Source organism: Erithacus rubecula (assembly GCF_903797595.1).
Source record: "Erithacus rubecula genome assembly, chromosome: 2".
In the NCBI taxonomy this organism is placed as follows: domain Eukaryota; kingdom Metazoa; phylum Chordata; class Aves; order Passeriformes; family Muscicapidae; genus Erithacus; species Erithacus rubecula.
In genome coordinates, this window is record NC_136685.1 from 91,683,501 (window position 1) to 91,709,655 (window position 26,155).

At 41.5% G+C, this 26,155-nt stretch overlaps 3 protein-coding genes across 8 annotated transcripts in view; 2 read left to right on the forward strand and 1 right to left on the reverse strand.

Moving 5' to 3' along the window:
* Positions 1–26,155, forward strand: part of MTARC2 (mitochondrial amidoxime reducing component 2) — a 110,710-nt gene that overhangs the window by 17,613 nt on the left and 66,942 nt on the right. The gene's annotated exons all lie outside the window — the stretch shown is intronic.
* On the reverse strand, positions 9,169–13,476 carry LOC306798736 (uncharacterized protein; the record flags this gene model as incomplete). Its single annotated transcript, XM_079298936.1, has 3 exons — positions 9,169–10,840; positions 12,948–13,418; positions 13,468–13,476. 3 exons carry the CDS (start codon positions 13,474–13,476, stop codon positions 10,610–10,612), a joined length of 711 nt encoding a protein of 236 aa, XP_079155062.1. The 3' UTR covers positions 9,169–10,609.
* MARK1 (microtubule affinity regulating kinase 1) overlaps positions 13,169–26,155 on the forward strand; it is a 213,509-nt gene continuing 200,522 nt past the window's right edge. For 5 of the 6 annotated variants that reach the window (XM_079299257.1, XM_079299253.1, XM_079299255.1 and 2 more), the window contains exon 1: positions 13,173–13,525. In XM_079299257.1, the coding sequence (XP_079155383.1) occupies positions 13,475–13,525 (51 nt within the window). In that variant the 5' untranslated portion in view covers positions 13,173–13,474. Of the gene's footprint in view, positions 13,526–26,155 lie in introns of all 6 variants that reach the window. The other variant, XR_013773498.1, reaches the window with a different exon arrangement.

A 26,155-nucleotide genomic window follows, 5' to 3' on the forward strand; every position in this document is an offset into this window, starting at 1 on the left:
TGCATGAACAAAGATGATAAAATTACTGCATGGTCAGAATCAGAGATATTGTGGGATGTTTTTTCTGTAGCTGACCTCTAAAATACAAGAGGTGACACTCTTGCCCTGCTGAAACAAGTGGGATTTATGCCATTGACTTCAAGCTAGGATTTTAACCCATGTAATGAGCTATGAAACCAAGCCAAAAGAATCCCAAGTGTTCCTTGAACTCTGATGAACTGGAAATCCAGTTTCAAACTGCAGAGCCCATGTTCAGCTCTCTATGTAACAGATGCAAAGCAGAGGCTGTCATCTTCAGAAATACATCTGCAGGGGAGCTGGTCCCACAGACAATTTTATGAAAAAAAGAAAACCAAACCCGGCAAAAATCTGTTTTTCATGTTGGTCTAGCTACTACAGCTGTGTTCCAGTCAGTATGCCTCTCCAGTCCAGGATTTTTTTCCCCTTTCTCTTGAAGGAAAGCATTTGAAATATTAAAAGCCATTGCTAAAATTTTGCCTCTCAATGTCCCAGACTAAACAGGTGGATTATTACTAACAAAACGGAAAATATTATTTATGAGTCTACTTAGAAGATAACCAGGTTCATTATCATTTTATGGCATATGGGAGTTCCCCATAGAAAATTTTCCCATATCCAAGTGCCCATTCAACAGAAGAAAGATTCCTCTGTTGGTGATTCTGTAACACAGAAGAACTAGGGGTTTAAAGATCACATTTACAATATGCCATGTGTGGCTTTATCTGCCAGGGTAGCAGCTCATTGTACATGAAGAAAGGGCTGCATTGCCTTATTGGCAATAAACAATAAATTATTGACAGAAAGAGTATGTACCCGGTGGCTGCAAATTCCTTTCTAGAGGGAACCTGGAAGGAACTTAGTTGTTGGAGGCAAACCCCCAAGTGCAATAAATAATAGGGTGTTTCCACTGTCCTCTCCCTGTCCTGTCATGGATGTGTCCTCTCACAGCCACATTCATTGGATATTGATCTTGGTGGACTTTGAACTCAAAGAGCTGAGTGTGGCACACTGACACTCTGCCATGGGGAAAGGAGAAAAATATGCTGCAATCAGAAACTAATTTCAGATCTGGGGGCTTGCCTTGTTCTGTTTCCTTCCCCTGCCTCCTGTACAGGGGAGTTTTGATGTCTCCCCTGAGCAGACACTAGCAGCATGGAGAGCATCTGCCTCAGAGCATCCCATGTGTGGAAAAACAAGCCAGACTGGCCCTGAGGGTGGTTGAGGTGATGTAAGGTGGCTGCCCACTGCACAGACTTTTCCATCTTTCTAAGTGACTAACTGCAGAACTGACAGCACAAGGAACAGTCTGAAATCTGGGATGCATTCCTGACTGAGAATATTGAGAAATGCAGACAGCCAGGGAGAAGATTTGCAGAAGGCTCCTCCCTTGGTTTGCTGTCTGAAATTAGGGAACCTTGTTATAGTCAGGCCTCAACAGCAACATCCTGAAAACACTGAACAACAACATCTCCATTACATTCACAATATATTCTAAGACAGCTATGCACACACTGCTGGCCATTAGGAGCATGAGATCACAAATATTCTTTCCCACAGGTACAAGAGCAGAGAAGCAACTTCCACCTAAATGCCAGCCCAGTAGGTTTTTGGCAGCTGGATGTTTCTGTTTAGCCTTCCTCTGTATTTTATTAAAACCACAGTGATAAAAATGCTCAGTGAAATTTATATTCTGTATTATCCAGCTTGACAAAGTATTTTGCAAGCAGGAAAATACAAGTGAGATTTTAATGGAAGCAAGAAGCTGTATCCTGGATACAATATGGTCCATTTACCTGTATCAAGGAGAAATGTCACATTGCAATGTGTGTGTGTGTTACTATGAGATAACACATGCCTTCTGGGAATTAGGAAACACTTTGCCTTGCTTGAGCCTTCGGCAGAATGGCAGGAATTATCTCATGGTAATAAGTAACCCAAAATGTCTAATTCTTGCAAGAAAATGGCAAGGAGAAAACAAACAATTACTTCATTGTTATGAAAGATCATGTTCCTTCCCACTGAAAAAAAACCCTTAGTGATTGAAGATGCCTTGGGAATGTGTCTAACTATCTATATGCCTCTATCTAATGGATCTATGGATCTGCAGTTCATTATGCATACAGGTATAAACATATGTAGGGACAGACACCATTTTCAGGGTACACAGACATTTGAAAAAAAACCTTTATGCCTATACTTAATAAATTATGAACATATGTTTAACTTCATAGCTTTTTAACATGATGTTACTCTTTAACTGGAACTTGGAATAGCTTTTAACATGTGGCACTATTCCTCCTTTTAAAATGCTTTAAATGTTACAGGATGAAAATGGAGCTTTTAATACAAGGATTTATGCACAGGTTCATAAGTCGGTTTTAGAAACATCTAACTATATTTAATTTTGAAAATAACTAAACGTGCATATTTAAAAATACTATTTTTATAGCAATCAGTTTTTAATAGACTTTTAGAAAGAAGCAGCTGCAATCTGGGGAAGAATTTTGTTCTCAAAATTTATTGTTTTATAGGTATTGAAGCTTCTCTTGATTAGAGCTAACTGCAAGATTATGACACATTATAAAGCACTTCTCTGCATACTTAACTTTTAAGATTACTGCACAGTTACATGCCTGAAATCTGCCACAGACAGGCAGGTACATGGCTGTCTCATTATTTTCATCATCTCTGGGCAAAATTCTACCACTCTCAGCCTTGGATTCTTTAGGAATTTGTCAGAAGCCAAAAAAAAAAAAAAAAAAAGGAAAAAAAAAAAAAAAAAAGAAAAAAGCAAGGGAGGATGTTAATATTTGACTTTTGGATTAGAAGGGGTTTATGTTAATTATTGATATGTCTCCTTTAATGTATATGAATGTCCCTTGAGACTGATGAGATAGCTGCAGAATATTAACGACCTTTCCCTGGATTAACGTTAAGCAAAATATTAACAACAAAAAATTGCATTCCTTTAGCCTTATTATTGGGAAGAGATCAAAGAACAAATTTGTAGCTCCATAAACACAGGCCTCAAGACACATTCCTCTTACAAGGTGAGGGAGTCAGCCCCATTCGTTCATTTGCAGAATCTTCTATCCAGTTCTCATTATTATTTGATACATGACCAACACCAACATATTGCAGCCAACGGCTCCTTCATGAACTATGCATTAGGACAACTGCTTAGACCAGCTGCCTAAAGCTTGGCCTGGTTTGCTAGATGGCACCATTTCTGATCCCTGTCTGTGCAGCTCTCAATGCATAGGAAGATTTCAGCATGGTTAATTCATGCAGTTTATGAACTAGGTGACCATTTCCACAAGCAAAATGTTCTTGCCACCTAGATATGCTGGTGAGGGAAATTCTGTTATCAACATTGTCAGAGGAAGCAAAACTACATATTTATTGAATTCTACTCCCAAAAATATGACAAAAAAAGAGAGAGTCATGGATTAACATGTAAAACATGAGGTTCTACATAAAGAAATTAGCCAGGGTAACATACTGTGTGTAAGAAGATTAATTCTGGGAGGTGTTTTCCAACTGCAGACTTTCTAGAAAACTAATTTATTCTTTTCATGCTTCTGTTGCCATTAGTATGAATTGGCATAAGATATCCCAAGAACCCCAAGATAGATGGGTAAAAGTGGATTTTGTAGTTGCACTGAGCAGCTCTGAAGGGAGGAAGACTGGTAAGACTTGTAAAACACTTCCTTTCTTCTCCCAAAAGCAACAGCTGTCTCCTTTCCTCTGAGAAGCAGCAGTCCCAGCCTTCTCTCCTGTGCCTCACAGGCTGCTGGGAAAAGAGGAAAAGAAGTTTGCCATAGTGGCCCAGTCATGCTGCAGGGAAACCAAAAGCAAGGGTGAAGAGTGGGATGGGATGGGATGGGATGGGATGGAATGGGATGGGATGGGATGGGATGGGATGGGAGGGATGGGATGGGATGGGATGGGTGGGATGGGATGGGATGGGATGGGATGGGATGGGATGGGATGGGATGGGATGGGATGGGATGGGATAGGGAAGGCTTGGAGGTCTGCTGCTGGGTGGTGGTGCCAGCAGCTGTGCCATCAGGAGGCAGGGCTCAGGTGCTCAGGCTAGGACAATCCATGCTGGCTGTACCATCCCTGGAAGCCTGCCCACCTCCCAGGGATGCAGCTGCTGAGGGCCTGCTCCAAAGCTTCCCAATTGCAGGGGATGTGAGGACTGTAACGAGAAAGATGCTCAGGTGCCATGGTAAAACAAGTTTTATAAGTAACAGAGATAGAAATATCATAGAGTCATAGAATGTTTTGGGTGGGAAGGGACTTTAAAGATCATCTCATTCCAACCCCCTTACTGTGGGCAGGGACACCTTCCACTAGACCAGGTTGCTCAGACCCCGATCCAATCTGACTTGCCAGTGACCCATGACCCTCATAGTCAAGAATTTATTCCTAATATCTCATCTAAACCTAATCTCTGTCAGTTTGAAGCCATTCCACCTTGTCCTATCACTACACATCCTTGTGAAAAGTCCCTCTTCAACTTTCTTGCAGGTCCCCTTTAGGTACTGGAAGGTGTTCTAAGGTGTCCTCAGAGCCTTCTCTTCTCCAGGCTGAACAGCCTCAATTTCCAGCCCGTCTTTTTGTCCTGTCAACGAATTCCCATTTCCATTGTTGGCATTGGTTTAGATCTAAATTTATTGTCCCAATCTGTACATTTCTGTAACCATTCATTCGTGGCTTTCTTATTGCTGTCACAATAAATTACTCTACAGTGAGTATGAAATTGTTAAATATTAGTTAATTTTATTGAATCATCTCTTCTAAAAGGAACAATATTTTATTGGCTTTGTCCCTTGATATTCCCTTCTCACCTTGCTATTTACTATGCTCATTTATTGCTTAATTTGAATTTTAGCCTGCTCTGCCATTTGTTCTCCACATCTCAGCATCCCATGTACTGGTAATAGTAATAACAACTGAGATACATATTCTGAGTTTATTAATGGAAGAATAAATTTGAAATTTCTGTGTAGACATCACCAGAGGTCTAGAGAGCTTACAAGCACCATGATCTTTACACTTTGCACAATTGCACATATATGCACTGCTTTTGGTGCAGATCATGTTGTAACATCAAGACTTTTATATGAAGCCTTAAATTCACTAACTTCATTTCTCTCAGAGTACTGAAACAAATGAGTCTTACAAAGAGTAAGTGGCACTTGTAATTAGTAACACAATAATGAGAGTGGAATCTATCACCATGCACTATTTTGATATAACTACTAAGCAGTAACATTTGCTTTGGCCTATCAGATGAGTCACTGTCTGCATTAATGATGATGGGGACCAGCTCGTCTGCTGGTATATACTGGGATAGCCCCAGCAGGGTCACCAGAGAGGAACCAGGGATTATGGCCCTGGAAACTCCACCACCAGCCTCACTGGAAGTCAGACCCAGCCTCTAGTGCATTTTCTCTAGGAGGTAAATAAAATTAATAACTAACTAGGAATGAAAATGAGGGAAAGAAAAAATACTCGCACGAATGTGTGGTTCCCTTTCAGCGATTCAAGTTTACTGTACATGCTACATCAAAACAAATCTTTGCAATTACATTTTTCTTGGGGGAAGGGAGGTGGTTTTTTTTTCTGAACTCCTACACCCTGGTTAAAAGCTTAAAGCAGGCTGAGTTGTGCAAGGCTGTGCTGAGACTGATTAGACAGGAAAGCGTGCTGTGACACTCCCATCCGTGTGAAAGGAGAATGAAGCAGCTCCTGAAGCCAGTCCTTGCCAGAGCTTGATCTTCCTCCCACTTGTTCATGTCAGCAGTCCTGATGCAGGAGCAGGAGATGCATCCAGTTCTTACTCAGCAACAACTGCTATGGAAATCAGAGGGAAGGGTGTGGGCTCAGCTGTTTTTTATCCATTAGGATTTGAACTACTGCGAGTTCTTTTCTAGTAAAAGCTCAATAAAAACTGACCAGAAGACCTTAGGATTTGTTCCAGTGGATTTCTATACACTTCTTCAGGGTAAATAGTGGCAATACAGAAGCAGTGCCAAAAGTAAGGCTTGAGACACAAATCTAAATTAAAGAACACACACACACATATATATATATATTTAGTTTTGCAATGGAAACAAACTTTGTCGTTATCAAAGATGGACTTACACACTATATTAGAAAGTGTTCCGGCACTCTAGTGAGATCTTCTGTCCTGCACTTCATGGCAACCACACCGGACCTATGTAAAAAATGAAACTGCTCTCTTAAGCAAACCATTAGCTAACTAAACTTGTTCTCAGATATTTTACTTTGATATTTTAGCACTCCTAAAAGATGCTGGACTTCAGTGTTTCAGCTAAATGTCCTTAATTCATTATGCATCACTATCAACAGCACTGTGTAGCTGAGTTATGAATATCCCAGGGTACAGTCTGGCATTTTCTTCCATCCCTGTAAACGCTGGCACCAGCACAGAGCATTTTTGCTAACTTTAAACTAAGCTGATGAGTTACAGAGGGGAACAACTTTCCCTGTAGCAGCAAAGGGCCAGATAGAAATCACTGGCCATGGTTAACCCCTGACAGATTTGAACAGTGACCTAGATACCAGAAGCAGCACAGCACCTAACAACATGAAATTGAAACAAAATCCATAACCTTTATTAAATATAGACTTTCATTTCATCCCACTGCAGAGACGTCATTATCATGCTGTGGGCAAAGATGAAAATAGCATGCCTGATACTATACATTTATATAATGCATAATAATGCTTAGCAGACATAGAGCACTGCTCATTCTCAAAACACAATCACTTAAACCTCAATAAAACTGTGAGGTAGAGCTGTGTGTTGCTTATTTTTATTTTTTTTCATCATTATTTCCTCCCTCAAACTTATTGAGTGCATCACATCAAGGAACAATAGATGTATGGCCAAATTCTGATCAAATTACTTTGGTGAAACTACTAATTATCTTTGAAGCCAATGGAAAACATCCAGCAATATGACCAAAATCAGAATCTGGATCATATTTGTGCACGCTGTAAAGCTGAATTGTTATTGGATAGCTTGGTACATCTAAAAATAACCCCTCTGGTTTATTTTTATCTCATTTTGGAAATCAGGTTCACATTGTTTCTTACTTCTCTGGCTAACTTAAAAAGTACAATCTGACAACGTGCTTATTTTCTTGTTTGCTGTGTTCTCCTATCTGTTTCCAGGTACCCTCCTTTCCCTGCTGGGAAAGCAAGATGACATGGTTTTGCAAGGGGATGGTTCTGGTAGCAGACCAAGGCCCTGTACAGACAGTTATCCCACATCAGGAGTGGCCAGGTAATTCACAGTAAGGTTCCCTTCCCTCTTCCTGCACCTGAGTTTGGGGTGCTGGTTTTGTGCAGAGATTTAGTCCATTCAAAGTGAACCCTGCTGCCTATCATTGTCATCTAGTTGTTTTACACCCTCTTGGGATCTTTAGAGGAGATTTCTAGAATCCATCCTCTTTTAAATCCATGAAACTATTGCAGTCAAGGTTACTGCCAGCTCTAGCTCAGCAGCTGTTAGGCACACATGTCCTTCCTTTGCTCCTGATAACCTCAGAGAAGGTGGGATGGATTCAGCTTAGCCTTCAGTCCACTGTAAGACATGGTCAGGATGACTCATGGGAGTCAGCGCTGTTGGCCATTTCATTCCACATGCAAATTCTGGGAAGGATAAAATTTACTTTCTCTTGTGGAAGTAATGAATTCATTTGAACAGGCCATTGTGGTTGAACTGTTAAAAAGTTCAGGAATGCCTGTGTCAGTTCTTTCCTTCCAACATTTTATTCTATCCTGTCATTTTGTCAATTAAGGCTATTCTGCCAGTTCAGTGCAGTCAGCAGAAAACAAAACAAGGCAACTGCATTTTTTTTTTTTTCCTGGGGGGTGGGGGGATGGCAGAGGAGGAGCTAGGAGAAAGATGGAAAAAAAGTACCCCACAACCCAAGTCATTTTAAGCCTCTAAAGTGGTAGAGTGACTCAATAAAAAAATGAAACTAGTACACTCAACAAGGTATTTTAACCAAATAAGGTATTGCAATAAAAAGTCCTAAATAAATACAGAGAGACATACACAGACATGCTTAAATGCTGCAATCAGGAGTTTAGCTCAAATCTTTCTTTCCTTGGTCACCTTAAAATGGGGAGAGGAAAGACTTCAAACTGACCCCAGGCTCCCTGAGGATTACATAGTCTTTGCCACAGTTAGAGATCTTCCTTTTACAGAATCGTTTATTGGATCAACACATAACAAATCCTGCAATTGTTCCTGGATCAAAAGCTGTTCTGTCTTGGATCAGAATATGCAATACTGCTGCAGGATAGCTCTGCACCTTTCTGCATCAAGGAGGGCTTTTTGTGCTACTGTAGGAAACATCTTTGGAAAAATTAGATCCTGTCATGGATAGCAGCTCCATTTTGCACAGAGTTTCTGTTTCCACAGAAACCACACCACTGAAATCTGCAGAGGGCAGATGTGGAGTGAGAACATCTGTGACCACTTAGGTTAATTGCCTTTCCCAACTCTTCCCCCACTTCTGGTCTCTGGTGGCCCTCTGAAGATCAATGGCAGATCACCAGGCATCTTGTTGCAGGCTTTCTGCCATCCTGCCCCATCTCATGGGGTTGCCTAAAGCTGGTTTTAAAACTGTATCCAGAGGGTCCCTGAGGACTATTTCCTTTGTCCCTGGCTTTCTCTCTGCTCCTGGACAGACCATTTAGACCCTCTGCTCCTCACATCTACAGTTTAGCAACAGCTCAGGAAGCTTCCCAGCTCAAATGTAGAGGTGCATTATGTTTCATGTGATAGCTCAGATACAACTGTGATAGGAATCATGAAGTTTTTAATAGTTACTCTTTAACAAGCTTTCATAACAAATAAATATTTTCAGATAAAAGGAATACCAAGATATTGCATATTCATTACAGATACTTTCAACATACTACATTGCTTTCATTATTACTCTCTGATAGTATTTTCTAAGAATGTTAATGTTTCCCAAAAAATGAATAGCAAAAAAGATATTGTAGCACTGATGCATGAAAATGATTCAAATCTTACCTCCTCTGCCAAGATACTAATCTAAATTCAAGCTACAAAAAAAAAAAAAAAAGCCAAAAGAAAGAAAATTAATCTTTTTTTAAAAGTAAGTTTGAAACCATTACAAAAAGCCACAACAGTCAAAAAATGCTGCAGTAAAAGAAAACAAGGGGTGAAATTCACAGAGTTGCCATTGCCCCAGGTTTCATTGTGGTTCTCTCTCAGTGCTACAGTGGCTTGCTAGCTTCCTTTTGAAACTCTTCAGATGTGGGAAGAAGTTGGCTCTATGGCTGAAGAGACTGGGGGCATCAAAAGAAAGATGAGATATCAAAGCTGAAGGAAACAATCAAAACTAGCTATTTTTAGCTATGAGTATTAAGTGACAGTGCAGAGATCTTTAACATAGTGGGACCAGTTTACAGGACTCTTCTGCTTTTTTAGGCCATCAGTGACATGCTCAGGGACAGAGCAACTACCCTTTCAAGCTTTTTCAGACCACTGGCAACCCACATCTTTAAGAGCTAATTCTTCTTCTCTGGAGTAGATTTTCTGATGTCATTTTAGAGGCCTTGGGGAGGTGCAAGAAATCTCTGCAACTGTAAAGTTGTACTGTAATTTTATTATGCTTCTCCCAGATGTCCAGGCTAATAAGTGACAAATGCTGCTTTTATTTACCATTTTTATATGAAGTTCTTACATGGATATTCTTAGGGCAGTAACAGCATTGAAACAATAAATACTTTCAGTTACCCAGGAAAAGTGAAGACAGAAACTTAACTACTAAATTTCAGTAAAACTGGCCTTAAATTTTGGCTTATTAAATGTATTTAAACATTTTGGGGAGGTTTTTTCCACATACATGGTTAGAGTATTCCCAAAAGGTATGGCTTGCTATTAAAAAAAACCCTTCATTTGTTTGCAGGTTTAAAGCATTAGGGCAAATTATAAGTTACCTAACTTCCCACTAAGACTGTACTTCCCAATGATTCTTACAGCAAAATCAGTCTTGATTCTAACTATTAACATATTTACAAAGTCTACACATGCTCAGAGTACATGTCATTTTTTCCAGTGTCCCCCATGAAAGTAAACAATCCATGGAGCTCTGTACCTGTAGTTTGTAATGACCTCAGGACTCCTTAATGCTACTGAAGCCTTATTACATGCAGCTGGAGGTATTTTACTCTTTCATATTTGCCAGGTCTTTCATTTAGTTTTCCACACTACAGTAGATGTCCTGGTGTAATGAAAGGCAATATGAGCATGACTTTGCTCTGTTTTACTCACATGTCAGTGGCCACCTGTCCCCTTGTTATTTCTGAACTTCTCATCCTTTTGCTGTTGAGAACTGAATTTGAAAACTGTGGGAAAAGGTTTAGTCCAAGCCAGTGTCTGAAATCACTACTACAGTAGTGGATAGGATTTGGGTCCTGGTAAGGTGGTGGAATATCCACATTTTCAGTGCCAAAGTTGAAGGTACTCACTAAATATACACCACTCCTGCTGGGGACCAAGCAGGACTTAATGCTGATTGAAACAGCAATAGCTTTTGGCATGTTGTAGTTGCAGTCTCAGACAGTTTGAAGCTTTCTTTTTCCAGGCCACTTTTGGGCTTAGCCCACTGCCTTTCTTCTGCTTTGTCTCTTTGGAGAGTGTCTGAGCTGTGACAGGACCATCTCTGTGGTCACCTTCTCTTCCATGCAGCCCTTCAGTCATTGTCCCCACATTTCCCACCTGGGGGAAACACGAAGCCTGTAGCAATACCATAACAAAATTAAACAGAGCTATTAATGACTGATCTTGGTAACATGAAAGAAGATAATAACAGTAACAACCATGGCCAAAACAACTGCGAAGCAGATCTTCAGATAACAAGAATTATTACCTTATTACATTTTTAATTTCTCATTAAATTTTCCTACTAAATACTGACCAAAGCTTATGCAAGTTTCTCTAAGCTTTGCCTTAGTTAATGGTGCCATTAAACACATTGAGAAGACATTGGAGCTTAAACTTCTTTCTTCTCTGATCACAGGTGCATACACAAATACACACCAGAATGGGTTTGCCTTGGAGTTTTGACCAAGTAAGGATTGCAGTCAGGTCCCACACAGAGCCCTAGACACAGTCTTGTTCTTACTTGGGATAAAAGTGAATGCATTTTGATGAACTAAGCAACTAAACTGGGTTAATATCCAGTTTGTCAACAAACTTGTTTTGGCATGCCGGCTAGACCATGGCTGCTTACCTCGAATAAACCCAATCTTGGATTATTTTATTCCCAGTAAAATGAAGGACCCTAAAATTTCCTTTACAGTTGGTAGCTCCAGCTATGCAGGGAGAGAACTAGGAATTTACAGAAGACCTTGCCAGGGTTTGGCAGGTTTTGGTCCGAGGACAAGCTGGGAATGCCTATCATTTCCAGACTGACAAATCATGCATGCTCAGAGTAACAGGATGCTGAATGTGCAAAGAGCAGGTCCAGTTACACTGCTCCTACAACATGGGGATGTTCTCTGCCTGTGCTTGCATCAGCTGTATTCCCAAATATGTGGAAAACTCCACTCTAGGCTGACCAGTGCTGAGGAGCTGGGGGTACCTCTTGAATGAATATGGACAGAATTAAACATACACTACTAGTGTGTTTACCTGTGCATACAGATGCATATATATGTGTTATAAATAACACAAGTAATACTTATTATAAATCATAAATAATACAAGTAATGTATGACAGTCAGAGCTCTTTCATGAGCACATAAGAGCTTCCTGAAGATAGATACACAACTCATGAAGTGCCTTCCCAAGCGTTTTCCTAAGGAAGGTTTTCCAGAACAAGGATTGTGTTTACAGAATTTATGAAGATGTTTACAGTCTCAGATACACAAAGCTGTCAAAATTTTGCAATGGAAATTCAGACCCACTGTTCCGCTTCTGGTGCAGGGGAAGCTGGGGGGGCTTCTTGCATTTTTTGCAGATTATTTTTGGAATTTGGTGAAAGGTTTGGCTGGTTTTCCAGCAAAAGCTGCTGTTGTGTAAACACCAGTGACTTCTCAAAGACAAAAATGTGTGTATGGTTCTAATTTTAAGCACATGAGGTCACTGGTTAAGTGTTCAAGGACCGTGAGCCGGTCGAAATGAGCGCAGGGATGCGCTGCACAGTCTCGCTGATGCCATTTCAGCTTCAAGTGGGTAAAGGAGGCTGGCTGGGGTGCACAAATAAACGGTTTGATTTACACAGACACTGACACGGGGTTTACAAATCTCCAGAGAATCCACGAATTGCAGAACTGAAGCTATGCAACAGGCAGAAGTGCTGCCCCACTGCCCTGGTTACCAAAGAAAACGGAGAGCCAAGGAGGGACAGCTGCCGGCAACCCACTAGCCAACACCAGCAGCCGGGCAGCCCGTGTGCTCTGTCCCACAGCCCACGCGCAGGGGGCTCGGGGCTTCCCAAAGCGAGGAGCGGCCGATCCCCGCCGGCTCCTCCGCGGCCGCCCCGCCGCGCCGGGCGCAGCGACACGCCCGCTCCCGCGGCCTGACCCGGCACCTGTGCCACGGCAGCACGGGCTGTGCCGAGCTGAACGGACCCACAGGCACCATCGAGCCCCGCTCCAGGGCCTGCACAGGACGCTCCTGAGGGTCGCACCGTGTGCCTGAAAGCGTTGCCCTAAAGCTTTCTGAACTCTGTCAGGCTGGTGCTGTGCCCACCTCCCTGGGGAGCCCGTCCCAGTGCCCAAGCACCTCTGGGTGACCTCCTGGCATCCAACCCAAGCCTGCCCTGACTGAGCTCCGGGCCATTCTTTCGGGTCCTGTCACTGGTTACCACAGAGAATAGTTCAGTCCTTCTCTTATTTACTGCAAGGTCCCACATCGCTTCAGCGCCGGGCCCAGCGCGGCCCCCACCCACGCGGGGCCGTGACGGAGCCGCGGCCACAGCGGCGCTGGCGCCACAGCAGCGCCCGCCCGCCCGCACCGCCCGGCGCTTCCTGCGGGGCGGGGGCGGGCAGGGGGAGGAGGCGGAGGCGGCGGAGGAGGAGGGGAGAAGCGGGGAGGGAGCGAGGCGGAGTTGGTGCCGCCGCCGGATGCTGCGAGGAGGCGCCGCGGCCCCCCTGCGCTGCCGGTCGCTCACCTGAGCGGGCAGGAGGGCGGGGGAGGAGGAGGAGCCGGCGGCCGAGCTGCGCGGAGCCCGGCGGCGGCGAGGCGGGCGGAGGGACAGCCAGGCGGTCGGGCGAGGCGATGGCGTCGGGCGCGTAGCGGGCAGGAGGCCCCGCGTCCCGCCGTGTGCGCCCGGCTGCCGGCGGGGGCGGCGGGCGGGCTCCGCCGAGGCCTAGGAGCGGCCTCTCCCCTCGGAGCGCCGGGCGCGGCGCCGCCGCGGCCCGCACCATGTCCACCCGCACGCCGCTGCCCACCGTCAATGAGCGGGACACGGAGAACGTGAGTGCCGCGCCGGGACCCCCCTCCCTGCCTCCCTCCGCCTCTCCCCGGTACCGAGCGCCCCGGGGGCGGGCGGGCCGCGGCCGTGCCGAGCGCCGGGCCGGCTCCGCCGCCTACCCCGCCCCGGGCTCCTCCATGCGGCGCTGCCGGGGCGGGTCCGGCCCGCCGCGCTCCACGTCGCCCCAGCCCGCCCGCGGCCCCGGGCCTCCCGCGGGGAGCTCTCCCGCAGCCCCTTCCCGCGCTCCCGGGCCGGCCCGGGCCGGGCTGCCCTGCCCTTATATGTCCTCGGCTGCCGGCGCACACGGGCTGCTGGCTGCGGCCCCCGGCGGCGAGAGGCCTGCGGCCCCTGCGGGCGGCAGCCGGGGTGCCCCGCCTTAGGGCGGCCCCGCACTCGGCACCTCCGCGCCTGCCCTGCCAGATCCACTTGTGGGCTCTCGGAGCGGCTGGCACTTGGCCTTGCCTCACCTTTGGGGGTTCGGCGCTACTTGCCCTTTGTTCGGTTTGCACTTCCAAGACGATCCCTGGTGGTGTTGTAATCCTTCCTCTGCTTTGCTTTGTGTTGCCTCTGAGAGAGGCTGTGGTCGTGTCCTTGGTTCTTCCCGAGTTCATTGTATCTTCCTTTGTGTTCTCTTTAAATATCTTTGCGGTCTCCTCTGCTCTGCCCGGACTCGATAGAGTGGGGGGTGGTGTTCTCTGCTGTGGTGGTCTTCCTTAGAAAATAGCCAGTCTTGGCTATGATAGACGGTGTACCTGAGGAATGTTGGACCATGTCTGGTCCTGTCCATTAGTGGTGATTATTTACATAGGTGGTAGTGTGGGAGGTGTGAAATTTTCCTCTTGGGTGAGAGGACCAGTGTTAAAAGCAGTATTGTCTGCAATATCCTTAATTGCCTTTGGGAAGGTGGCAAAAGGAGGGGGAAAAGGAGTTATGGGAAACGTAATATATGCAGTCATACCAACCTTCTGTTTGTGTGGAAAGTGATTGGTAAGAAATGAAGGAAGATGGCCTAGTGGGCTGAAATGCCTTGGAGAAGATGTTTGTTTGTAGTAATCTATTCCATACTCGTTCTGGCTAGTAGCAGGAGCTCCTAAGGTTTGTTACTGTACATGCCCAAGCAGTAGTGCCTTCTGAATAGGTTACTGACTGATATGAAAAGTAAGTGTAAGAAGATGGTTTGGAAGACAAAGGTAACAGAAATAGGTGATACAGCTAGAGAAGTGAAACCCTAGTGTGGTGAATTATTATGAGCTTTTGGTATCATTCACTCAGTGGAAGTTTAATTGATACAGCGGTATCAGACTTATTACTAGTTAAAGCAAATAAATGTGTTTGGTCTGTCCTTACACCTCATGGACTGATGAGTTCTGTGTTACTGTAAGAACAAAAGCAAATCCTTAGGATGAAAATTTAGATTTAATTAAATGATAAAGTCCAAGTTTACATGATGCATGTTACTTATGAGTGTCTATTTCAAATGTGTATAGGAATGTAGATGAGAGATAAATGACAGGAAAGGATAAGAAATATTGATGTATGTATCCAGTACTACAGTCCATAAGACTTGCACAATTTACACAAGGCAAATGGAAGCATTTTTAAATATCATCTTTTATGGGATGAAAACTTCAAAGTGTTGGTCGTTAATTTAGAAAATATTCTGCTACTTGTGAGTGCTCAATTTTGACACCTAAGGAATAGTAAGTATTATTTTTTATTATCATTTTCAGAGAGTGCATTGGGCGTCTGAAACACCCAGGTTTGTACAGGGTGTCAGAATACTCAAAATTCTACATTTGCTTGTGAAAACCTTGGTGTAAGTCTGAAACCTGAATATAATCTTGTAGACAGAGAAGCACCAAAGATCTGTGCAATTGCCTGACCTGCACAGAGTTACTCCAGTGCTGTCATTAGTGGATTTTGGAGCAGAGACTTTGAGCTCTGCCTGTTGGGCAGCCTCAGGAGACCTTTGGCTAAAGTGGCAGATGTAGGATGGAGGAGGAGTAGGTGGTCTGTTGCTGACTTCCTGATCAGCAGCATTTCTTGATTTAAAATGGATTCTGTGAGGGTGAGGTGAGACTCTTAAATTACTTTTAATATGCTTCCTTCTGCTAATAAACACTAATGGACTGGGGAACTGTTAATGCTCGTGGCTCGTGATAGACAAAGTCAAGCTAGTAAGATCTGGGTAACCAAGGTGGTGAGAAGTTATAACTAAAGGGAGAAGTAATTGGAAAGAGTGAGAAATTAAGGAGCAGGTTTTGGCCTGGTAAAAAAGTTCCTCTTTGTAGTGCATATTTCCAGTTCTCCAGTATGTATATTAGCAAAGCTCTCCTGAGCAGCTAAGGCTGATCTTCAGGAGAGACTCTTTTCTTCCATCTGGTGCCTGTGGCCATCTCCCATCTCGCAGTATGCTCCATTGTGTGACTCCCAAGGGACAAACTGGAGCTCTGTATCCCAGAGAGAGCTGACTGATGCTTTTGATACAACCCTGCATGCCTGTCCAGCTGTGCTCTGCACGTGGGCTGTGGCTGTTGCATGAAATTGTGGGGACGTACCCTGCCACCACCACCCCCTCTTGGCAGCTGATTTCAATACTTTGAAATAGAAAACAAATAACATTTTAATGTGTGCTTTTCTCAGTGAGTGTGCAAGCATTTGTGTTATCATTTGAAAAAATCTAGAATACTGGATATAGCACCTATCATAAGAATATACATTCCTTGAGGAATTACAGGGGTTCCCTGATGGGATGGGTGAAAAACTTGCTTGTTTCCTTTTGTCCCACAGTACCCTTTGAAAATATTGTAGAAGGAATAAGATCAGGCAGCATATTACTTGATAAAGTCTTATCAGAAAGCTGGAGTGAAAAGAATAGGAGCTGGCAGCAAGGGACAGACAACAGGTGGAGGGAGCCAGGGCCTGGGAAGCATCAGTGTGTGTGTAACTGATAGGTCTGGCCTGTGGAGCTTCACACTCTTTTTCTTTTCTTTGCCTTTTTGCTATTCCTGACATCTCCCAGGCTATGTTTAGCTTCCCTAGCAAATGTCCATAAATACTTTTCACTGGAAATATTATTTCTTGTTCACAAAAGCTGTGTTTGAGGAAGCAAAGTAGATTATGGTTAACACTTATTCTTACTAACAGTTTATTGGGAATCTTGGGAAAATTAATGGGAGGCAGTACTGTATTTTCATGTGTATTATTGGATTTATTTTTTCAAGTGAGGAGCAAGAGCAGCATTCAAAATAATAATTTCCCATGTTTTGATTTTGTACATGTAACTATTTGCAGCCTCCCCTTGATACATTTTTCGTTGGCTGTGACAGGTAGTGAGTGTATCAGTACATTCAAACAGTTGCACTTGGGGTTAGTTTGGGTGAACTGAGCTTTCCATCTGCTGTTGCTGGAAGAAGAGAAGGACAGGAATCAAAAGCTTTGAGCTAGAGTATCTCTTCTGTTTTCATTGAGTTGATATTAATTGAGGAAAGAGGGGCTTTTATGTTTTTCCCTTCATAATGTGTTGCCTTGTATTGTGTCATTAAATTGAGGAGTGGTTTTCCTGAATTAAGGCAAAAGAGAACAAATACATAGATAATATATCCTCTTAGAGTTTTTGGGAGCTCTGTGTAAGAAAAGGCTGAGATTCAACAGTTGGCTCTATACTGCTTGCTGTATAGTACTTTTAGTAAAGTTAATAAGAATGAGAATGCTGAAAGTGGTCTGCTTTTTCTGACAAAAGGACCTCTTAGTCTGGCACAAGAATACATGATTTTTTTCTTCTACAGTTAGTGTAATCTTTTGAAGGTATTACTATTATCTATGAAGGTTTTGCTGTTTACTTGTCCTGTGGTCTCACATATCTAGCTAAGTTTTAAGGTATTCCTGTGTTTTGTACTTTTCAAATACCTCAGAGTTGTTTAATTCTGCTGGAGCCACCTGACATGTTTACAGTGGAAGAAGGAATAAACAAGGCAGGAGTGCTGGATGATAACTCTGGCCAGAGTCAAGGAGGAGTGTGGGAATTGTGGCTTGTCTTACATAGCCAGTGCTATGTGAGAATGCTTGAGATGTCGTGACAGGGGAAGATTTAAGAAGGATAAACCAGTGACCTGTGATCATGTGATTTGCTTCATTATCATACAAATAACTAAAACTTTGATAGATGCACACCCATTTGTGGGTTGGCTATGGGATGGTGACATCTGGGATGCACCCCAGTGGGTGTGGTTAAAGATGCCTTTCTGACAGGGGAGCCTACGAGACAGCTGCCTTTTAAAGGGGAAAGAACTTGAACAGGGCAAGAGATAAGAGGATAGAATGAAGTGGTCAAGTTGGGATGATAATGATTATACCATGTTTAATTTCTTTCTGGGTTGTTTTTTTTTTCTTTTCTTTTCCTTCTGGATTTACTTTTGCACAATAAGAACACATGGTTTTGATTTGGACAGAGGGGGGCGTGGGAGAAAGTATCTGACAAGAATTCCTTCCTTCAGTGCCTTAAGCAGAAGAATGGCCTGATTTCCAAACCTTATGGGTTCAAGAGTACAGCTGTATCTTTCTTATCCACAGGAGATGGACTTGAGCAAAGTGAAGAATGCCTGTTTTTTCCTTGCAAGTTTATTTTCCTTGGTCATATATATACCATTAGGTTCTATGTTTGTTTGAATGGTAAGAAGAGGGTATGTGCTCCTAATCTTATTTTGAAGGTTTGTGTTTCCTCTATGCAGACTTTTTATTGTTGTTGTTTTACTTCACATCTGGAGTGAGCTCCTGTGTTGTGGGGGGAAAACGTGCTGAGCTAGAGCACTGTGCATGGAGAGAGCAAGGTTCATTTTGAAGTTAACCTTCCATGTGGATCAGAGAGAATAATGGGACAGGTGATATGCATATTTAGTTTCATTTTCTTTATGTAGAGAGGAATATTTTGCTACAAAGCACTGAAAATGTTCATGTTTCAGTGTTCTTTCTGGGCACCACAAATGAGTGTGCAGTGTTAAAGTTCAGAAAGAGTTAATGCAGTTCACTTGTAGTACTTGTTTCACTTCATACTTCAGGGGTTTTGAGGTTCATAGGTAAACATAAAGTTGGATTGTTTGTGGTTGATGTTCTGAAAACTGTACTTACATGGTCAGTGGACTTAAACAGTGAACTAGAACAAGGAGAATATGTTCTAGGAAAATTGACCAGTGGGGTCTTTACTATTGTATATTTCTGATCCTATAGACTGACTGTTTATATTGAGATATTTAAACATTTTTATCTCTGCTCTTTAAATGTTTCAATCATCAGTGAAGGCAGAATTTTTCCCCCATGACACCTGATTGCATTTGCAGTCTAATATTTCCACTATAAATGTGTTCAGTTTCTATCATCACAATTGCTGTTGCTCAGCAGAGCAATCTCCTCCCAGCTTCTAATTAATATCGATAGTTTAAACACAGGAAAAGTAGTCACTTGATTTTTAAGTGCAGATACTGTGATTTCTCTAAAATCATATTCTCAATCTGTGATTTGTATTTGCATTTGTGGAGTTTCTTTTCTTGTTTTCAGAATTTAGAAAGACATGACCTTAATATCTTACTGATGCTTGAGAGAGCTTTAAACAGTGTTCATTAAGAAGCTATCCTGTAAGGAGATGATTTTACAATTAATGTGGAGCTAGAAAACTATAGTGTCAACCAAAGCCTGAAGACAGGTTTCTTACAGATTGGCTTACTCACAACTTGAGAGATTTAGCAAACTTTTCATATGTTGCAATATCAGAGAGAAAGCATTTTATCACTTCTTTTTGGAGTTTATCTTTTAGTAACTTCAGCCTGTCCTTTATTTTAAAATGCATGTTTACAGTCTGTGCTGCCCTCCAGGTTAAACATACTACTTGTAAGCTGCTGCAGACAGTGACAAGTTTCAAATTTAGCTTATTTATGTTGTGGTCATAACACCATCTATTTTGTTGTTGTTTTTGTTGGAAACACAATGCATGCTTTTTGTGGTTGGATTTGTTGTTGTGTTTTTTTGATCTTTCTGGAATTTCAGAATAGGCAAAAAATTTTGTTAGCATTTCACAATTTTTTGGGCTCTTGATTCTCAAATGTTTACTCTACTCTAGATAGTGGTAAATTAGGAAGAAATGTTTTCCACAATTGACTGTTTGTGAAAACAGCCATGAAAACAGGAAAGTTTCATCAAAACATTCACATTGTTCAGTATAATAAATATAATGCAACTCAATCTGAGTTTTAATAAGTAGCTTTTTCTCCACATCAGCTACCAAGCCCGATTAATTGTTAGCATTTCTCTACATCTTTCATATTGACAATAAGCTTTTCTTTGGTGCGTTGTCTGTGCTCAGTGCTAAACCGAGCTTTAAATTGGACCACTTGTATTTCATGTAAGAATGAATCATCTTTGTTTTTCTGTGAATAACTTAGTAAAATAGCAAAATCAAAGGCTTGTTGAGATCTCAAGGTCAGTTTGAGACTTCGTAGCTGTATGTGATGATTCAGCTTGGATTGTTTTGCTGAGCATCCTAGTGAATCTAAGGTTCAAAATTCCAAGATGCTAAAATGGCCCTTGTTTTTGAAGTACATTTTCCTGTGACTGTTTCAACTTTCATTTCTGAAGTGGTGACCAAACATGCTGTGTAGCTATTGTGAGAAAATAGTTGAAGGCAAGAGCATTTGAAACCACACTCCATGCTTATTGTAATCCTGCTTCTTTTTGACCTGAGATGGCAGTTTCAAAAAAAAAAAAAAAAGGTTGGTTGGTTTGTTGGGGGATTTTGTTTTGTTTGTTTTGTTTTTTAAACATGAGCATTTTTTTCAGGGATTTTATTTTGTGTGCTTTCAAAGAAAACAGCAACTTCTGCCGAGAGACATATGTTCACAGTTGTAGTAGGGTGCTTGCACAGTTAAATTCAGCTGGGCTACAATTAACCTTAAAAGCAATGAAGCAGACATGCTCACAGAACACTTCCACAGCTTAGTGTCTAATGATTGATCAATAGTTGTATTTATGTGAAACCCAAAAGCACAGGTTTCTTTGGTGTCTCTGTAGAGTGAAAGATCATTATGTTATTCTAAAATTCTCCATCTTGTCAGGATGGCTGATGAACTATCACTTCACATTGCCTAAATCCTTGTGGAAAGCAGGCTGTCTTGCTGGAATGAATGTGTTTGTGGGTTTTCAAGCTCTCCTGTTCTGCTGTTTGTTGGTGTATGGTTTCAGGAAAAAGTAATTTGCCTTTTTTTATCTTGCTGTTCCTATGCTTGTGGGACACCTTAGGTAAGGGCTGTATGAGAAGTGGCCTGCATTCCACTTGTTTGGTTGGCATTACTGTACCTTACAATTAAGATGACTTTTGTAGAGAACATTTCATGGCTGTTCAAGATTTATGCTCAGTACCAGCGATTTCTGTCCCTTGGTGTGCAAGCTATTTCAGTTAGCAATGTTTTATAAAACTGTATGCTTCTTAAAGAGACCTAAATATAAAATACAGCAACACAATGTGTATTGAAGAAAAGGTTTCTTTTGCTTCATGCTTGGCTTGTTCAAAAGCCAGACAGTATCTCAGGAAGAGGACTTTTGGTTACAATAAGCTTCAGACAGAGTAATTGTTTATATTTCCAAGATGTATACCCAATCTAAAAGACCATTGAACGGCAGCACACTGATATGTGTATTCACAACACGAGGTTAAGGGTTGTTACATGTAATGGAGTTTTACTGAGGTCACAGTGAATCAGCTTTGTGACTTTGGACCAGCCTCTGCCTTGTTCACTGTGACCCTACTGATGTGCTGGGAAGAAGCAGAATAATTGTCCTGGTTTTTGTTTAAACACCTGTAGAATTCACAGAAGTAGCAGAATGTTAATCAAAGCAGAGAATTATGTCCAAACTTATTATGTATTTCAAGTGACCAAATATAAGGAGTTTTGTCCAGCTGAGTTGCAGAACTGTGTTTTAAATATGCACAGTTGTGTTATGCTGAATAATAAGACAGAACTTTATTTCACCTCCAATGAAAGCACTTATGCAGTACATTGGTGTATGTAGCTGAACATTCAGAGTTGCTGGATAGCCCATGGCAGTCTTTTGCAAGAGCAGATAATGATAATATTACTGGTGACAAAGTCTAATTGCTTCTGTATTATAAAGTAAAGTAGTGCATGATAACTTTTAAAATCTCAAGCAGACATAGAATTAGGCAAGGTTGTTAGAGAGAAATGATATCTTTCATTAGACAGATGTGGTTGAAGAAAATAGATGAGCTTTGGATAGTAGCAGGGCTTGCTGAAAAGGCTCTTGCCTAAGGTGAGACTCGTGGTAAAACCTGTAGTGCCTCTGCTGTGCTTCTGTAGGAGGGCCCACACCTCACTCACAGTGCAGTAAAACACACACCTCCTTGTAAGCAGAGGCTCAGCCTTAGTCACTGGGGTAGACTACTATTTTAAGTTCTGGAAGATTTCCTCTTGGATTCCTCCCTTCCTCGCTGTTGGTTTTATCTTTTTCATCTTAACCCAATGCTCAAGAAGAAAGTAATAGAAAAATAAAGTAAAACTTCTTTTACTGGTCTTCAAGCAGTCCTTTTTTTTCAGAAGGCAAAAGGCCATTTATTTATAATCTTAAGGTTGTTGCATAGAAAATTTCTCTTATTTAGTCCCTCAAAAATTTGACCAATTTAAAATTAAACCTGGTGCTAGTCTATAACCTGCCATCACATCAGCTTTATCCTTACATACCCAATATCCATCTTTCCAAGATTCCAGTTGACTCTGTTGATTAATTTGCTGGCCATTAAACCCCTGCAATTTGCTATAATCTCCCATTCTGGCTCCCCCACCCCCTTTGTTTTCCTCCCCATTTTGCTTACTAACGTGCTTTTGTGCTGGAGCTTGGCATACTCATTGCCAGCTTCCTTATGCTTCTCACTCTTTCTGGGACCTTTTCCAGTTTTGCTCATTTAATGACATAAGCAAACCCAATACAAAGCTTTATAAAAGCCATGTAGTTGTAGCTCCTGTTTATCCTTCAAGTATGAATCCTAAGGAGCATTTTAATGTGGGAATAATCTGAATTGTAAAGCTAAAGGGAGTGAAAAAATTCTTTGCTGTGGATGGGCTGGGAAGACCTGTTTCTGTGTTGGGGGCTCTTTCAAAAATTAGCAAAAATTATTATAAATATTTGAAATATTCATCAGTTAGACCATATTTTCCTCATTCTACCTTTCCTTCCTTCCACCCTGTTAAAGTTACTGAGCTTCTTTCTCTCAGATAAGAGCAGAGAGTAACCAAAACTTCAGAGTGATTACTTAGAGTGGACATACAGTTTTATCATGTTCTCTTAGAGATTTTCTCCATACGCTGAGATACGTGAGGAATTTAATGGGTGAGAGTTGCAGAGCTGGAGAAGGGGAGGGTAGGGTGTACTGCAGGCTGTGTAACAGCAGTGTAAATTACTTGTGCTTAAACAGTAAATATCTGAAATTCCTTTTGAGAGTGCCTGCTTGGCTTCAGTCATATGTAAGTAACTTTCTACTTCTTAGATGTTTGTCTTCACTTAAAATAAGGAGAGGCATAGCTCAGAAATTCAGAGAATCTTGTGTGTTAAGAGGAGTCTTGTTTTTGCCATGGAAATAACCTTAGTCTGTGAAATGCTGCATTGAGCTCTTACAGAGGGTATGGTTGTTTTCCACAAATGGATTACATGTGTAATGTATTTACTCATATCTTGTTCCAGATAATATTATTGATTTGAGGTAATATAATTCTTTAAAGCATTTGGGGTTTTATTTAGTATTTTTTTCCAACAGTAATCTGATTTTCTTCCCCCTGCCATTATAGTAAGGACAGCCTACTGATGGTTTAAAAAAAAAAAATCAAAGAATATGTCTTTACTTGTTGGAAGACTAAAATAGTACTTTTTCCTCAAGATCAGACTTTTTTCTTAAGATCAGACTCCCAAAGTAGCATTTTTAATCATTCAATACAATGAAATGGATTCAGAAAATACTAATAATATTGTTCTGAGTAGTCTTTAGCAGACATACCTATGTATAATAGCTTTTCAAATTTGTTTTTCTTAATTTGATATTGAATGAAAAAGACTGTCTGCTTTTTAGACTTCTTTCTTCCAGTGATAGCCATAAGATGCACATGAACAAAGAAAATTTATGAAAGCCCTTCACAGTGTAGCTCTTGCTCCATCTACTGCAGACTCCAGTGAAATCTTATCCTCAAACCTGGTATGAGCAATGAGGGTTGAACTAATATAGATGCTGGAATTAGTCAGTGGAAGACATAATTATTATCAGAGAATGTATGCCTCCAGCAATGTTTGTAGTTGGGCTAAGGGAAATCTAATCCCACAGCCTGTGCAAAGTAGACTGATAAAATGCATTTAAAGGTCCTTTTAACAAAGCTATTCTTGCTCATCCACTGTTTGCAGAAGTATAGCACTCATATAAAAGTCATGTTTGATGTTTCCTAAATACTGCAGGATAACATATTATTACTGCTGCTGCTGTTATTATTAGATTTTTATGTGACCATTTGTAAAACTTTGTGTTTTGTTATTGTGTACAAGCTTTTCCCCCTTTAGTCATTAAATTAATTTTCTAGTGGTGTCTAACATTACATTTCAATAGAATTATTTTCAAGTGGGATGTGTCAAGCCTTCTGGAGTGGTGTAGAAGAGACAAAGTGGGCTCCTCTATCCATCTGTTTGTTTTCATTACCTTCACAAAATAATTACTAACCTGAAGAAGCTGAATTAAATACAGCACTTGGGTATTAGATTGGAGTTATGATCAAGTGAAGTGTTAATGGTGCATCAGCCATTTTTCTAATATTGTCTTGATTTAATTAAAGATTGAATTCTGTGAGTGACAGAGAAAAAGAAGAAAGACTGGGGGACTGTTAAGTTTATTGCCTGGTAGAACAGTTTATATACTGGAGTTAGGGTAGGAAGCCATCTGGAAGTATACTTTTCTCTAAAACTATACCTGATTTCAGGTCACCTGTTAGATCATGGGAAGGCAGGAGAAAATTAATAGATTCTTTAACTGTTTGGTGAAAAGAGAAATATATTAACACCATAGTTGTCATTCCCAGAGGATGGGAGCATTCTAGTTGGTTTGGTAAATTAAGGAAATGAACAGATTCTCCAGCAAGTCTGTGATAATTCAGGGATTGAAGTGCTGCATAAAAGGGTATGTGATCATCTCTTCTACCATGCTGTGGCTTTCCTTATATTTTAAGAGGCAAGGAGCATTTTAGTACTGTGGGTGGGAGAAGGACCCTTGGCACATTGGTGGTGGAAGAGAGAACAAAACATTGTTAGCAGCTCATCCTAAGCCTTGGAAAAATCCAGTTGTGCCCGTTTGAAATCTGCTTAGGGATGACTTTACTTTAAGGTTTGGGGACAAATTTGCAGTGTCCAGTAGGGAGGTTAATATAATCCCTGTCACCTGTGACATTGCCCTCAGGTCCCTGTGTCTTCCTTTCCTTTCCTTGAGACTGAATCAAATTAATTCCTGTTTTAATATGAGATAGCATCTGATTCATTAAGGTACTTCAGCTGGGATCTCCAGGCATGCTACTCTTATATTATCCAAACTGTTTTGATGTCCAGCTTGGGACAGAATCAGGAGTTGCTAATGGTGAGCTGGAGGCTGCTGTTGCTGCTACTGTTTATTTGATGTGTCTCACCATCTAGATGAAGAAGTCTGAAATGCCCTGTTTTTACAGCCTGCAAGCTGGGCTGCTGTGTAAAGCCCATACCTGGGGATCTGGGATTCCTCACCCACAGATTGTCAAGGACTCTAGAGAAGGTCATAAATCTTCTTTCTTACTGTTGGATTGGCTGCTTATTCTAATGCCTGTATTCATTTTGAATACATACTAGATTTGTTCAAACCTCTAATCACAGATTATCTGGTTTGTCTTATTAAGATTTACCTATATATATGTGAACATTATTTGTTCCACATTTTCCTAACTTGTTATTTTAATGGTCTGGATGGATGCAGTATCTGCATTTATTTTTTTTTATATTTATTTTAAATATTTTCTTTGCATCCTGTGTTGTTTTTTTCTTCCTTAGCCAAATTATGTTATGTGGTCTGTTAAATTAGTTTTGTTCATTCTTCTTCTTGTGCTTGGTTTTTACACCTGTTACACTCATGTGTGATTTCTGTCCATGGTTTGAATTCAGCACATTGACATCTATCTGCTGTATATGTGTGGTTGTCAGTATTCATTATCTACTATATCACTGTACCTTCCAATTTAAAACAGCTAAAGAAATGTATTCTTTTTTTTCTAGCTATATTACATACTTGGCAAAATCTTTGAGGAATATTGCTGCTGTTTGCTTTTTTATGTATCAATTTAGCTTCCTAGTTGCACGTATTTCTGGAGCACTATATTGCAGTAGTTTGTGATCAGGAATAATTGAAGCCCAAAGGTTAAAACAGGGTGGTTGTGCGAGTTTAGGAACAAGGGGCTCTGTGGATATTGTAGTCTGAGCTCTGTGAAAAATGCACTCTTTGATCATAAGATAGGAGCTAGTCCAAGAGCCAGATGCTGTTTGGACAGCTTAAAGTTAAGCATGAATCTGTGCAAGGCTGG